Source organism: Suricata suricatta, chromosome 10 (genome assembly GCF_006229205.1).
Source record: "Suricata suricatta isolate VVHF042 chromosome 10, meerkat_22Aug2017_6uvM2_HiC, whole genome shotgun sequence".
In the NCBI taxonomy this organism is placed as follows: Eukaryota; Metazoa; Chordata; class Mammalia; order Carnivora; family Herpestidae; genus Suricata; species Suricata suricatta.
Genome location: NC_043709.1, coordinates 64426981 through 64442527, shown reverse-complemented (window position 1 = coordinate 64442527; position 15547 = coordinate 64426981). Strand labels below are relative to the sequence as shown.

At 46.3% G+C, this 15547-nt stretch overlaps 2 protein-coding genes across 2 annotated transcripts; one reads left to right on the top strand and one right to left on the bottom strand.

Annotated features, from left to right (window-relative positions):
* The first annotated feature begins 1403 nt into the window (after positions 1 to 1403).
* CCDC65 (coiled-coil domain containing 65) lies at positions 1404 to 11478 on the top strand. Its single transcript, XM_029955639.1, has 8 exons — positions 1404 to 1719; positions 2534 to 2701; positions 7372 to 7541; positions 8217 to 8355; positions 9384 to 9581; positions 9780 to 9998; positions 10813 to 10965; positions 11075 to 11478. The coding sequence occupies exons 1-8, from the start codon at positions 1588 to 1590 to the stop codon at positions 11390 to 11392; spliced, it is 1497 nt and encodes a 498-aa protein (XP_029811499.1). The 5' UTR covers positions 1404 to 1587; the 3' UTR covers positions 11393 to 11478.
* Positions 11479 to 11854: 376 nt separating this feature from the next.
* On the bottom strand, positions 11855 to 15080 carry FKBP11 (FKBP prolyl isomerase 11). Its single transcript, XM_029955642.1, has 6 exons — positions 14813 to 15080; positions 14577 to 14642; positions 14081 to 14168; positions 13772 to 13805; positions 13376 to 13446; positions 11855 to 12092 (listed from the first exon to the last, which is right to left on the bottom strand). The coding sequence occupies exons 1-6, from the start codon at positions 14936 to 14938 to the stop codon at positions 11875 to 11877; spliced, it is 603 nt and encodes a 200-aa protein (XP_029811502.1). The 5' UTR covers positions 14939 to 15080; the 3' UTR covers positions 11855 to 11874.
* Positions 15081 to 15547: the final 467 nt, after the last annotated feature.

Here is a 15547-nt window from a genome sequence, read left to right as displayed (position 1 = left end):
TATTGATTCTGTTTCTCTGGAGATCTCTAATAAAAGCATTATATCTCACATTTAAAATAACTTTATTGAGACACATTTTGCATATAATTCAATGATTAAAAAACTTTTTTTAATGTTTATTTATTTTTGAGAGAGACAGAGCACAAGTGGGGGAGGGTCAGAGAGAGATGGAAACACAGAATTCTAGGCAGGCTGGAGGTTCTAGGCTGTCAGCACAGAGGCCAACCCGGGGCTTGAACTCCCAAACCATGAGATCATGAACTGAGCTGAAGTCGGATGCTTAACCAACTGAGCCACCCAGATACCCCAGCAATTCAATGATTTTTTTAAACTAAATTAATCAAGTTGTTCAATATAAATCAATTTTATTTAATATTTTAAAAAATTTTTTAAATTTTTATTCTAGAGAGGAGAGAGAGCGAGCCAGGGAAGGGGGCAGAGGGAAAGAGAGAGAGAGAGAGAGTGATTGAGCGCGCACTCAACCAGGCTCTCCACTCAGCATAGCACCCATCATGAGTCTTGATCCCACAATCCTGGAATCATGACCTGAGCTAAAATCAAGAGTTGGACACTCAACTGACTGAGCCACCCCAGCCACTTCCAACATAAATCAATTTTGGAACATTTTCATCAACCCAATATGATCTTTCATGCACATTTAGTATTAATCTTTCCTCTCTCTCCCCCAAGCAATTAATAGTCTACTTTCTGATTTTGTAGCTTTACCTTTTCTGGATATTTCATATAAATGGAAACTTACAATATGAGTTTCTTGTGTATGGCCCCTTTCACTGAGCATTTTTTTGAAGTTCATCCATGTGGGAGTATATATCCATAAGTTGTTCCTTTTTTATTGTTGAATAGTATTCCCTTGTATGAAAAGAGCATATTTTGTCTACCCCTCCACATTCCAGTGGACATTTGGGTTGTTTCCAATTGGACTATTATGAGTATTGCTGCTAAGAACATTTCTGTGAAAGTCTTTGTGTGGATACATTCCCATTTCTCTTAGACTGATAATGTAGGAGTGAAATTACTGGATCACATAGTAAATTTATGTTTAACATTTTAAGAAACTGCGAAACTGTTTTCCAACATGGCTACACTGTTTTACATCCCCACAAGCAATGTTTCTCCACATTCTCTTCAAAATTTTTTATTATCTATATGCTGAAATGTGGCCATTCTATGAAAAACAACCTCCCGCACAAAGGTCTTAAAAGGTTTTAAAAGGTTCAGTGAGGAGGCTATGGCTTTTGAGAAGTAAAACATCTCTCAAAAACTGACTGTGGTCCTCCACCCAGCAGACGGCGCTCCAGCCAGGTTCCTACTGCTAACTTTTCACAGCGCCATTTTAGTGGGAGCCCCGTTGCTAGGAGACGGATACGCGTCTTTTGGCTTCAGATCCCAGCCTCACCGCTATCCCAGACTCGCTCTCTCTTGCAGGAAGTCTGAGATCTAAGGTCCCCGCTACCACTCAGGGGCAGTTCTAGAAGGCCCTCTTCTGGGGCACTTTCCTCCTACCTCCTCTACAGCTCGCCAAAGCAGACCAAGGATCCCTGCCTAGACACAGCCCCCCGCCTAGCTATGTCTAAGAAAGGGAAAAAGGCCAAGATGCCGCTGTCCGATGAGGAGCAGCTGCTTCTGTTTCAGCAGAAGTTGCTGGCAGAGGAGGAGATGGCCAAGAAGAAAGAGAGGCTCCTGAGCCAGTTCTTGAAGGTGATGGCTTAATGCATTACTCTGTCCAACCCCTCCCACTGCCTACCCTGGCCCTGGATCCTCTTATTATGGCAGCCTCATTTTCATGCTGGCCTCCTCCCCTCCGGAAACCTCCTGGAAATCTCGAGACCCAAATATTCTTAGATTTCTGGCAACATTGTTTGGGGAGGAAGCAGTTCTTTGTGAAGTATGGAGGGGATCAAGTGGTAAGGAGGTTTACAGTCACAACTGAGCCCCAGACTAGGATGATAGGTGTTATCAGCTGTCTGAGCTTGTCTGAAATTCTGATATACTCCCTGGAAATAGGTCATTACAAACAACATACTGCTTTGATGTCTTCACCTGAAAGGAATTCACCCTTGCCCTCCCTAAAGTGCCACCAGGCTGTTCCTGTTGTATTTCAGACTATCCCCAAAACAAGAACGAGAATTCCCTGAGTGTTAGTCATCAGAAATCTGGTCCCTCAGAAAAGACAAAGGGCACAGTGTCAGTTGACAAACTGATTTTGTTTATTTTTCAAAGCGTTTTTATTTTGAGAGAGGGGGAGAAAGAACAAGTGGGAGGGGCAGAGGGTGGGAGGGAGGGAGAGAATCCCAAGCAGGCTCTGAGCTCTGCAATGAGCCTAATTCGGGGATCAAACCCATGAACCATGAGATCATGACCTGAGCCGAAATCGAGAGGCAGATGCTTAACCCACTGAGCCACCCACGGGCCCCTTTTTAATTAATTAATTTTTAAAAATGATCTTGTTTATTTTGCTGTAACAGGGCTTTAGGGCCTGACCTCCAGTGAGTGTATTTATTCCTTCACACAGGACAAGCTGGCCAAGGAGGAGCAAAACAGTGTTCTGAACCTTAACAAGATTAACACACAGTGGAGAACCGTCCTTAGGGAGGTAAAGACCAGAGAGCTGCATAAGGACATTGAGATCCTCAGCCAAACATTTGAACGGGTGGTGGACTGCAAGGACAGTGTCATCAAGGTAGGCACTTGAAACATCAAGGAGAGACTTGAACCTGGCTGCCTTGACCTCTTAATAGAATGGGCCTACTAACTTATTTGTCCACCTTTTTTTCTTTAACAGTCTTTAAAATTTTTATTTATTGGGGCGCCTGGGTGGCTCAGTCGGTTGAGGGTCCGACTTCGGCTCAGGTCAGATCTCACGTTCGTGGGTTCAAGCCCCGCATCGGGCTCTGTGCTGACAGCTAGCTCAGAGCCTGGAGCCTGCTTCCGATTCTGTGTCTCCCTCTCTCTCTGCCCCTGCCCGCTCATGCTCTGTCTCTGTCTCAAAAATAAATAAAACATAAAAAAAATTTTTTTTTAATTTTATTCATTTTGAGGGAGAAGAGGGGGAGGGTCAGAGAGAGAGAGGGAGAGAGAGAATCCTGAGTAGGCTCCTCACTGTCATCATAGAGCCCCATCCAGAACCCCATCTCACCAACCATGATCATTGTAAGATCATGATCTGAGCTTAAATCAAGAGTCAGTTGCTTAACCAACTGAGGCTCCCAGGCACCCCATTTATTTACCAGTCTTAAAGCCCTTACAAGATGCAGGCTGTGATGAAGCTGGCTATTTATAGAGAAAGGAACTGACTTGCCCAAGGTCACAGAAGCTAGTCAGTGACAGAGCTGGAACCAGAGCATGAGTTTCTTGATTCCCACTCCAGTGCTTTATTTAGCCAAATTCTGTTGGGCCTCTTTGAATCAAGTTTAATGGCCTTGGATGAGATTGAGATCTCCGTGGGTAAGAGTAGTTCTGGATCTCTAAGCAACTCAATCAGCCATCCTTTTGCTCTTGGAAGATTCTTGAGTCCATATCATCTTTTTTGTTTTTTAAAGTTTATTTCTTTATTTTTGAGAGAGAGAAAGACAACATGTGCACTTGAGTGAGTGGGGGAGGGACAGAAGGAGGAGAGGCAGAAAGAGGGGTCAGAAGATCTGAAGCAGGTTCTGTGCCGACAGCAGAGAGCCCAGTGCAGGGTGCAAACTGTTTCCATGACACCATTCTCTCATGGTTTTTCTCCTGCTTCTGGGATATATACATCCAGTCCCCTTTGTGAGTTTATCTTCCTCTCTCCATCCCATGAAGTTTAGCATCTCCCAGGTTTCTGAGTCTGGGCATCTCACCCTATAATCGGGTATCTAGGGCCTAGACAGTCGAACACAATACCCTGATTTTAAATACCACTTTTATGTCAATGACTTCCAGGTCTGTAACACCAGACTGCATTTTTTCATGAATTCCACATCCCTCTATTCAAGATTCCTAGGTATCTGTTCCCGGCTGTTGCACTGTCCTCACAACTGAACTAAAGAGCTCCCCCTTCCCTGGCCAGGCCCAAAGCAATTTTTCCCCAATCTGGTCTTCCTTACTCTCTATTCAGGTGGCCTGTGCCATCCACTTAACCACTTAACACAGAAATCCGGAAATCATCCTAGGCTCCTCACTGTCAGCACAGAGGACTTGTTACTAGGTTTTATCTACATCTTTTGCTGAAGTACTTTTCAAAGCCATACCCTGCTTTTCATCCCCCCCGTCCTGCTGCAGCTGAGACCTTGGCATTTTCTCTCATATGGACTGTTGCAGCAGGGCTCTGTCTTCCAGCCTTTCATGCCTGGCCACCTCTAGATGACTGTCTACACAACTATCAGGATTATCTTTTTATTTATTTGTTTTTTAATGTTCATTTATTTTTTAGAGCGAGAGCATAAGTGAAGGAGGAGCAGAGAGAGGGGGACAGAAGATCTGAAGCAGGCCTGCACCGACAGCAGTGAGCCTGATATGGGGCTCAAACTCACAAATTGTGAGATCATAACCTGAGCGAAAGTCCAACGCTCAACCAACTGAGCCACCCAGGTGCCCCAGAATTATCTTTTTGAAACAAAAATTCGATCCTGTTACTCCACTGCTTAAATTTTAATGGTTCCTTTCTTCTACCAAAAGAAAAAAAAAACCAAACTCCAAAAAAACATCAAAACACTTCACTCTGCCTGCACCTTTCCTTGTTTCTTACCCTGTGTTTTTGCACATGCTGTTCCCTCTATTTGGAATTCTCTTTTCCGCATCTCTTCAGTCTTCCTGGAAAACTATCACTCCTCCTTCAGGAGGGATACAAATGACTTCTGTCCTGTGAAGCCTGCCCCTGTGCTCTTAGACATAGGCCCTCAGCCCTTTTTATCCCATTGTCACTGGTACATCATCAACCTCATAGCAATTTCCATGTTACACTGTAATTTTCTGTTTATATAACACCTTTCCTACTACAAGACTGCAAGCTCCTTGAGGGCAGCGAGCAGGTCTTTTCATCCCTGGATCCTTGGCCTCCAGCACGGTGCTGGTACGTGACAGGTTCAGTAATCATCTGTTGAGTGAGTGAGGAGGCTTCCATTATCAGCACCTATTTCATAAGATCCTTTCTCATCCCAAGCATACAAGGTAAGAGCCAGCTCTGCAGAGGCTGTGGCAGCTTACAGTGCCTGGCTCAAGGTGCCTGGCACTTAACCAAATCCTTTTTGTGTTTCATTCACTTTAATTGTAATTTGTTTTACATTTTTGAATGGGTAATACGCTCATTATTCAAAATTCAAAAGATAAAAGTGAAATAGAGAATAGTTCACTCCCACCATTGACTTCCAGCCACCCAGTATCTCGCTCAATCACTTTAATTTCATGAGTAAACCTTTTTTTTTTATGGTTTATTTATTTTTGAGAGAAAGAGAAGCAGAGAGCAAGGGAGACACAGAATCTGAAGCAGGCTCCAGGCTGAGCTGTCAGCATAGAGCCCAACTTGGGGCTCGAACTCACAAGCCATGAGATCATGACCTGAGCTTAAGTCAGACGCTTCACTGACTGAGCCACCCGGGCACACGAGTAAGCCTTTTTTCATCAAACGATAGTTCTACATCCTGTTCTGCCCCCTGTCTTTTTCACTGAGCAATATAGCCTATGGACTATTCCACATTAGTCCATAAAGAGCTTCTCTCTCTGTTTTCTTAAAATAACTGCATAGTATTCTGTATTGTAGTTTAACATGTTACTTTGTTTTCTGTATTTCCAATATCTTGTCATTAGATCTAGAAGCTTAGAAGTGTTGTATTCTTCCATCAGGAAGCACATGCATCTGGTAATCTCTTGTTGTGATTTTTAAAAAATGGTCATTTATTTTGAGAGTGAGAGAGTGTGCGCATGTGAGGGGGAGGGGCAGAGAGGGAGAATCCCAGACTCCGCACTATTTGCACAGAGCCCAACAGGGCTCAATCTCTCGAACCATGACCTGAGCCAAAATCAAGAGTTGGGTGTTCAACCGACTGAGCCACCCACGCATTCCTCTTTTTGTGATGCTAGCAGTTGTTGTTTATCTCTTAATTCACTGGGGGTTACCAAATGCTGGTTTTCTAATAATGTGATTCCTTTTCATTTATTAGCTTGAATACTTCTATAAAGAGATACCTGCCATTTACCATTCAGTTACCAAGAGGTATAGTTTATGTAATAAAGGCAGCATAATTGCTTCTATCTCTGCCTTTTATACACCATTAAAAAAAAAAAAGAATTATTGTCTGGTATCCTCTTAAGGTAACCAAGTTTTCAAAGTATACTTATGAATTCATAATCAAAGATACTTGATATTTTTCAGTTCATTGTAGTTTTTATCCTTATCGATGCCCACACTGTCCCCTTTCTTGCCAGCGGAAGTGTTCCAGCTATCTATTGCTACGTAACAAACCACTCCTAGATCAGTGACTTAGAACAATTTGTTTTATTATTTCTCACGATCCATTAACTTAGTTCACCCAGGGAGTTCTTGCCTGGTATCTCCCCTACAGTTTTCAGTCAGACGTCAGTTGGGGTTACAGACTTCTGAAGGCTTGACCGGGCTGGATGTCTGAGGTGGCTGGCGGTTGATTCTGAGCGTCAGCTGGGAGCTCAGCAGCGAGCTGACCAGAATGCCTTAACATGACCCCTTCCCGTGCACTGCCCTTCTCATAATGTGATGGCTGGGTTCCTGGAAGGAGTGTCCCAAGAGCAAGCATTCCAAGGGGCAGGAAGCAGAAGCTGCCAGGCCATGTAAGGGCTATGCCTGGAACTGGCACAGTGTCATTTCCACCATGTTCTAATGGTCCAAGTAGTCGTAGTGTCTGCCCAAATTCAAGGAGATGGACGAGAGATACCTCCTGATGGAGGAGTGGCAAGGTCACACTGCAGAAGATTGTAGGATAGGATACTGTTGTGCCCAACTTTAGAAGATATAATCTGCCACAGTGAGCCACTTTTGTTGGGCTCCTGAGTCCTTTTGACGTGACCCTATTGGTCTTCCATAGCTGCTTTGCTATGTTGTATGACAAGACACCCATGGTTCTACTTGTTTATTTTCTGCCTCACATCTTAGAGCAGGCATTTCTCTAAGAATCCTTGATTCCCTTTAGTGGTAGCCTCATCACTGTAAATGTCTGTTGTCCCTCGGACACTGGCTGGTTCCTGGCTGTCACTCTTACTTTCCACTCATGAGTGGGAGAACCAGCACTCTTAGAACATCAGGAACTAGGGGAAAATGCCATTCATGCCATCTAGCTGACCAGCTGAATACATTTTTATTTTCTCACACTGACGCCATTCAGTCAACATGGTATCTCTCTGTTTGCTACCCAGTCTTTAGCCAGGGACCTGTCAGAAGCTGAGGAGCAGTACGCCCATGCCCTGCGCAGCCACCTGCACAACATCGATCAGCTCTTAGCCCTGCAGAGAAGCCGGCTCAACCTCCTAGAGGAGAGTTACAACATGGAGCTGGAGGCCCTAACCAAAGAGTTTGAGACAGAAAGGTATGAGGGCCTAAGAGGACTCAGGGATTGAGGCCAGGAAAGCATGCCGAGCCTGTGTCGAGGAGCTATCTCTAAGCCAGCACCATGGAGCTTCCCACCTTGTTTATGATTTGACCCTAACAGAGAAGATCCTCAGTTTCTTCTTCTTCTTTTTTTTTTTTTTAAGGTAGGCTTCACCCCCAGCAGAGCCCAACACAGGGGTTGAACTCACAACTCTGAGATCAAGACCTGAGCTGAAATCAAGAGTCAGACACTTAGCCGACTGAGCCACCCAGGCACCCCTCTCCTGAGTTCCTTCTAAACTAACACATGTCTAAACTTGTGGATTTAGCTTCCCTACCCCCATGCCAGGTCCCTATCTGTAACACCCTCACCACCTACTTTCCGCTATCAAAATCTAACCCATCTGGTAGGGATCAGGGATGGGAGGGAGGCTTCTCACTGAAACCTTTTGTACTTTTTTGCTTGTTGTATCATATGAATGCACTGCCTGTTCAAAACTCAAAACGATCTTATTCATTCTTTCTGACCCTAAAAATAATAGAGCCCACCCTCTCTCTGTTTAACTAGGAATTTATACTGTTCATACAGTTTTATTACATACTGCTTTGAGTTGTCATTATTGGTCCATATGCTTTATTCCTCAGTGCGGGCACACTGTCTTATCTCCCACAGGAAGACAATTATTGACCAGCATGAAAAAGAGATTCGCTACCTACAAGATGTCTTCATGGCCATGGAGCAGAACTATATAGATTCTGAGTATGAAAGCAAGCTGGAGTTCCAGAGCATGTGGGATGATCTCAAAAACAAGGTATGGAGGGAGAGGAGCTGGGCAAGAGCTGGGAGATAAGGGAAAGAGAAATGCTCAAGGCCGCTGGAGCTCGTAGAGACCCCTAATCAACACAGTCAAGAGAATGCCTGTACCCCTGCTGCATTTTGTAATTTTGTAGAAACTGGTTGGGAAGAATCATTCTGAAATGTCAAGGAAATGCAGGTTAGAGCTAAAAGGCACCAAGGAGATCATTTGGCTTTCCCCGTGATTTGTAAATGAAGAAACTGAGGGCCAAAGAAGTAAAATAACCTGCCAAAGTTATGCTGCTGCCCTGTGTTAGAGCCAGGAGGAGAATCCAGTTCTGCCCTTGGCCCAAAGTGCTTTCCACCACCCTGGAGGCGGCAAACTTAGCTATCCTGCAGACCTGGGTTTGGGCATGGGGTTCTTTGTTTTTATGTTGCCCCAGTGTTTAGTGAATTAAAAAACAAAAGTTTTTTTTTTTATTGTTTATTTATATTTGGGAAAGAGAGAGAGAGGAGGAGGGGCAGCGAGGGATGGAGACAGAATCTGAAGCAGGCTCCAGGCTTTGAGCTGTCAGCATAGAGCCTGACATGGGGCTCGAACCCATGAACCATGAGATCATGACCTGAGCAGAAGTAGGACACTCAGACTGAGCCACCCAAGTGCCCCTTGTAAATTGTTAAATAAGCTTCCTACACTTAAAAATTGAAAGGTTTCATATAAAAATCAAAAATTTTAGCTTTCCTAGAAAAAAGGTCTGGTAACATTGGGCTACGTTCCCAAATGGGGACATTCATGTGAAGCTGAGCAGATATGCTACCCTACTCTCAACCTCCATGGAACATTTCCTCTCTGGTTCACCACAGGCCTCATCTAGCATACAGCACTTACTTATAACATCTGCCTGGTCTTTGTAGGCATTTTCGTTGGCGACCTCTGCACTGTACTATGTTACAAACAGTTCAAGAGGATGAGGTTGCTGGAGGCAGTAAAAGGGCACTAATAGGGTAATTCCAAGCACTGGCTATTTTGGCACTACCTTCTAGAATTTAGAAGAGAAGCATTTTCTAAGACTGCAACTGGAGAATTCAGTAGAAGATCTGTGGAGAAGGTTCCAGGATGCACTCAAGAATTATACTGATGCCACAGACGATCAAAAGATTGCCTTTGAGACTCTGAAGGTGAAAGATGAAAGGAGCTCCAAAGAGATTGAAGAACAGATGAAAAAAATACAGAGACTACAGGTTAGTGCAGCCAGCTGGAAATACTCACTGCTTTCACTGCTCCAATATCCCCTATTCATCTTCTCCCAATTTCTACTGGACCCCTGGATGGGGAAAGATGGTTTCCTTGGATTTCAGTCCCCAGATGGTCCTTTAACCTGTCTCATTGAAGACCTTCAGCTAGGCAAGCGTTTCCTCTAATCTATTCTGTTCCTCCAGGACTCCATAATTATTTTAAAAGGCAAGATCACGGTGCACAGCCGTGAGAGTGAAGACCAGAACCAGTACATTCGTAAGGACAAGGAGTTGGTTCTTGCACAACTGCGAAAACTTAAGGCCCAAAGGACTCACGGCCGGAAAATATCAGAGGAAAATTTAGTCAAACTTACTTTGGAAAGTAATGCCACCCTCAAGGCCCTGAGGAAGATCGTTGATAAGGTAACGAAGGGGAGAGGGCTGTCAAAACAAAACCAAGGCACTTGGCTCCTGCAAGTGCAAGGGGTTTGAGAGAGGTAGAGGGCTTTTTCCTGCTTCCTGCCTGAGTGCCTTTTTTATTCCAGGTTTCGTCCCCTCTCACATTTTATTTTACCTTATTTTACTTTTAAAGTTTATTTATTTATTTTGACAGAGACAGAGAGACAACACAAGCAGGGGAGAGGTGGGGGGGAGGGGGCAGAGGATCCAAAGCAGGTTCTGTGCTGACAGCAGAGAGCCCAATGTGGGGCTCAAACCCATGAACCATGAGGTCATGACCTGACCCAAAGTTGGAAACTTAACCAACTGAGCCACCCAGGTGCCCCTCCCCCCACATTTAAAATTAAATGAATTAAGGGGTGCATGGGTGGCTCAGTTAGATAAGCATCTGACTCAATTTCAGTTCAGGTCACGATCTCACAGTCAGGAGGTTGAGCCTCACATTGGGCTCACGCTGGGCATGGAGCCCGAGTAAGATTCTTTCCCTCTCCGTCTGGCCCTCCCCTGCTTGCTCTCTCTCAAAAAGAATAAATTAAAAATAAATAAATAAATAAATAAATATATATATACACATACATACACGCACATATATACACACACACACATATATAAATAGTGGAATAGTGGTTGGCACCTAGTGAACAGCCTGTTAGATGTATTTATTACTCTCATGTCACATCTGGATGAATACTTCCCTGGGTTCAAGCAGGAGAACCAACTCCACTATCTCCCCTCCCACCCCCTTTCCTAATAAAAAGTCTCTTCTTGCTTCCGATAGGGTGAAAAGATCCTGAAACTTGCTGAAATATGTAGGAAATTTGAAACGGAGAAAGAGAAAGTGCTGCCTTTCTATTCATCAGTATTGACTCCCAAGGAACAGGAGGAGATAGAAAAAATTTACCCAGAGGAGCTTACTGAGGAGCTCTCAAAGGTAAAGTTCCTGGGCCCAGAGGCTATTACCCAAGGTTGGACATGGGGCACTGGGCTACATTTGCTAATGGGTCCCACCACAGACCTTCTCCCCTTAACTCAACCCCCAGGTGATCATGAACTACACAGGGATGGACAATTTCTGGAAAAGGTACAACAAGGTAAAACTGGAACAACTGAGCCTCCAGCATAGACAGGCCCAGTTGTTAGACATCAACAGGAAGTTGCGAGAGACGCTGAAGCAGTACTTGGATGGCATCTCGGTGAGTGATGAAGTGCTGAGCCAGCGCAACCCACTCTTTATCGTCAACCATCGCAGCAACTTACCCCGGCCTGCGTCCACACCTACCACCCAGCCAGGTGACAAGCAACCTCCCACCACTTACAGCATCACTGAGGCAGCCCACGTGATCTCCCATATCCTGTGATACAAGGAATAAATCTCTTCAAATCCCAAATGATTTTTTGAGAGACCGAAGGGCTTTGCTATTAAAATTTTCCATGGAGTTTGTGAGCTCTTTGTATTTTTCCCATATTGAACAGAACAGGCTACCTGGAAGATACTAGGAATACAGTGGCCCTAGAGAGAGGAGATAATAGCTTAGGCAAATATCCGAGGCTCACTGCTCCAGGAAGCATTGTCTCTTGGGAATCTGGCACTATTGGGGCCAAAATCCATACCTTCAGGAGGTAGAGATCCTATGGGAAGATTCAAGAGCAGCTCCTTGGTAATCAGTTAGGACAGGAGGAAGAGGCAGAGGCAGAGGCGATCCAAAGCCTCCAAACACCACATCAGGGAAGATCCAACTCTGAGTGCCTTTTTCCCCAGCCCTTTTCCTCATTCCCACTTACAGAAGTAGCCCCAGAAAGTATCAGGTGAAGAATGCAAAGAAATTTTAAAAATTATTTATTATTTCTTTTTGCTCTTGTTTCGTTTCTCTTCCTTGAGCTTCTTTTTGGAGACTTTAGGTCTGCTGGCCTTTTTGTATAGGTGATACCCAATGAGGCCCAGGAGGGCTGGCACCATGGCCATGCCTACCAGAGGCAAAATGCCCTTCAACAGCTTTTGCCAGTAGTTGGCTCGGATCAGTGCAATCAGCTCCACATCAAACTGCAGCACTGCATCCGCTGGAGGCAGAGAAGAGGTGAGGATTAGAATCTCTGCATTATATCCGGGTCTCAGAATCTAAATGAAAGCAGGGGAAGGGCAGGCCACAGCAGAGCAACAACTATGAAGCTGGCAAGATTTAAATGTGTTGAGTTCCTTTAGATAAAAGTAGAGAAGGGTTATGCAGAGTCTATTAGCAGTTATGTTTACCCCAAATCTACAAGTGTGGCTTGTGTTCAGGGACAGATTTTTGACAGCACAGGGAAACTTTCTGTGGATCTGAGACCCACAGCGTGTTCGCCATTTATGAGTGAGAGAACCTCTACACTGACGACTCCATTTCCAAATAGCCGCATCGATAGAATCTTTGCAGGCCTGAAGTTAATTGAATTTAACCTAGATGTTTTAAAATTCCGCCAACCAATGAACACACTCAATGTGACTGTTAGAACTAAGAAAACATAGATATTTCAACGTAAGAGCTGGAAAGGAAGAAGGAGGTGGCTTAAGACGTGAAGAGCCAGGGAATGAACAGGGGTGAGTCAGGAGAGACGTGCAAACACTGGGAATAGGGAGATAATGGAACTCTGGATAAAAGAGTTTCTCTTTAGTCCCATGACCCTCTTTCCGAATCTCTCCCTCAGTTGGAACTAGGATAAGAACTTTTATCCTAATACTCTGAAGGACAAAACATTTTAGTTAACAGAATGTTTGTTATAACCCAAAGCAAGAGATCTGCATCTTAGGAAATCTGTCCAATATCAGATCTTCAAGTATAGATATCAGCAGTGACCTATGATGGCTTTTGAAGTTATAGGGTAGGCTTGGCTTTTAAAAGTTGTTTTTTGTTTTGCTTTGTCTTTAACTACTTGACTGTGATTATTTTTACTGTCTTTTCCCTGATGGAGGCTGAAAAGAGGGGTGGAGGTGTGATGACAGGCCAGGCCAGCTGCACAAATGACACAGGTTGGAGTTGTGGAGAAGCGGCAGGAAAAAGGTCTAGAGTTCTGAGAGGGGTAGCACAGGCAACAGACCCAAGTGGTTCAAGCAGGTGTCTCCTCCCTAAAGAGTTGCGGTCTGCCAGAGGGCAAGCCAGGTAGCCCTAACAGGTTTTATGTCTCTAGTCCCTGTTGGTGACCTGAAGAAGAAAACCGTGGCCCTGCAGAAGGAGGCCCCAGCCACCCCTGTCCTTTTCAGCAAACTGGGTTTAGACATTCTCAGCTCCAGACAAAGTGTATAGCTCCTTGTAGCTCTTAGGGCCTGGGTATTTAGATTGCCTGAGAGAGAGGCCTAGTCAGATTACCTGGGATAGATGGTGGAAATCCCCTTTTTCCATAGGCCAAGTGAGAAGGAATGATTGCCCTTCGCTTCTCTCTGATGGAAGGAATGTGAATCACAGCTAGACGTGGGACCAGGTGGGCCAGTGGCCTCAATCCATCTGAAGCCCCACCAGCAAAACTCTGGATATTCACCCCAAAACATGAAAGGTGTCTGTCTCCCCACATGCCTCAACTCCTCCAACAAAACCCACAGCCAGATAGGCAAGGTGGCTTTTGGATGCTCAGGTCCAATGACCTGGACCTGCCCAGTGCAAAGCCCTTATCCACATTCTTCTGCCCCCTCTAGGAGCAAGGAGAGCAAAGTAAGCCTCCAACCATGCTAAGGGGGTACCCAAGCCCACCCCTGCCCAGATACTCACCCCACACACATGTCTAGAAGGCTCTGCTCCAGACCTTGAAGAAGAAGACACAACTGAACAGGAAGCTACCTACATTCCCCAAATCCCAGGAGAGGAGGATCAAAGGCTCCTTTTGACCCTCAACTCAGCTCCCCATTTCTCAAATGCCTGGTTGCCAGTGGTATGCAAAAGCAGTGTTAGAAGTGGGGTTTGAACCTGAAGACATGACTCGTAGAGTTGAGGGGGCATTTCCAAGGTAACTTAGAGATTCAAGAGGCTAAGAAGGGCTTAGGTTAGGAAGATGCAGAATGGGAGGCATGGGTCACATACCTGGGATCACCTGCTTTTGGCCAAGTTCTATAACCAGAGGGTCTCTGGTTAGGGAAGTGTCAATAATGCGTCCATCTACCAAGCTGCCCTGGGGGGAGAGAGCAGCAAGAGCGCACACCTAGTACCTCCCTCTCAGCAGGCACACACCACACACACTTGCACCCCTGGGCAGCAGCAGCGGCAAGGCGGCAACCCCCAGGCGGCAGCAGCCCAGCAATTCCCCTCAGGGCAGAAAGCAACAGGAAGCCCCAAAGGGCTGGTACTTCTCGGAGATCTCCCCACCCTTCTCTTCTCCACACTGGGGCGGAACTGGCGGAAAAGCCAGGAGGGGAAATGGGCAGGCAAGAAGAGCGCCCCTCCCCCCGCCACGTGCTCGAAGACCCCAGAGCCCCAACTTACTCCTGAACCTCTTGCCACGTGTCCCAGCCAACGCTGACGTGTTCCAGCTGGGCGCCGCCCCCGCCCAGGCCCCGCCCCGGCCCCCCAGATCCCTCACCGTGTAGTGTATGTGCAGCGTGTCTCCAAAGGCAGCGGCCTCCGCACAAGGTTCAGGGGGCTCCACCTATGATCGGACTACGGGAGTCACGCAGGCTCCTCCAGAGGTCCGTTCCTGCCCCCAGACCCACCCGGCACTCCCCTAACTCAGTTCCCGCACTTTCCTCCCCGCTCCTAGGTTCGCTTAGACCCCTTCAGTCCCTCCCCAGGCCCAGTTCCCGCAGCCTCTATCCTCACCAGGGTCTCCACTTGGAGGGTCCGGACAGGACTTTCGGTTTCGAACCCAGCCTCAGCCCAGCACACCGCCCCACTGAGCAGCAGCAGCAGCAGATGGAGCGGGAGTAACGAGGGGCGCAGGGTCATGACTGGACGCGGGGCGGGACACGGGACACCGGGACAGGCTATTCGGGTGGCGGCGGCTAGGACAGCGGTTCCCTCGGAGCCTAGGCTGGACTGGACGGGACGAGGCGGGTCACAACGCGCCAGCTCCTCCTCCAGCAGCCCTTCCTCCACCTTGTCTCCACCTCCTGGAGGGAGGAGGCCGCTGGGAGCCCTCCCTACCCTTTAAGATCCTGAGGTCGCGGATTCTGACCTATCCGTTAGCCGTTCCGTCCTTTAGTGAGGGGCTGGATCACTTAACAGCACTCACGATGACCTATTGTGTGCCAGTCACTTGTCTGTAAACCTCAAAACCACCCTGAAAGGTACGCAGAATTGTTTCCATTTTACAGAGGAGGAGCTGGGTGCTCAGGTTAAGTAAACTTGTCCAAGGCCTTCCAGCTAGGTGGCGACAGAGACAAGATTCAAATCCATTATTGCCTGAGTCCAGCGTGTTTGTTCTCTGCTCTTTCCTCTTAAGTCTCTTCATACCTGTCCTGGCAGTGCTTGGCTGGCCCATCCCACCCCAGGAGTTGTTAGAGACAGCATCCCTCTCCCATCTCCCTCAGCTTGAATTTCTGGAGGTCATATATC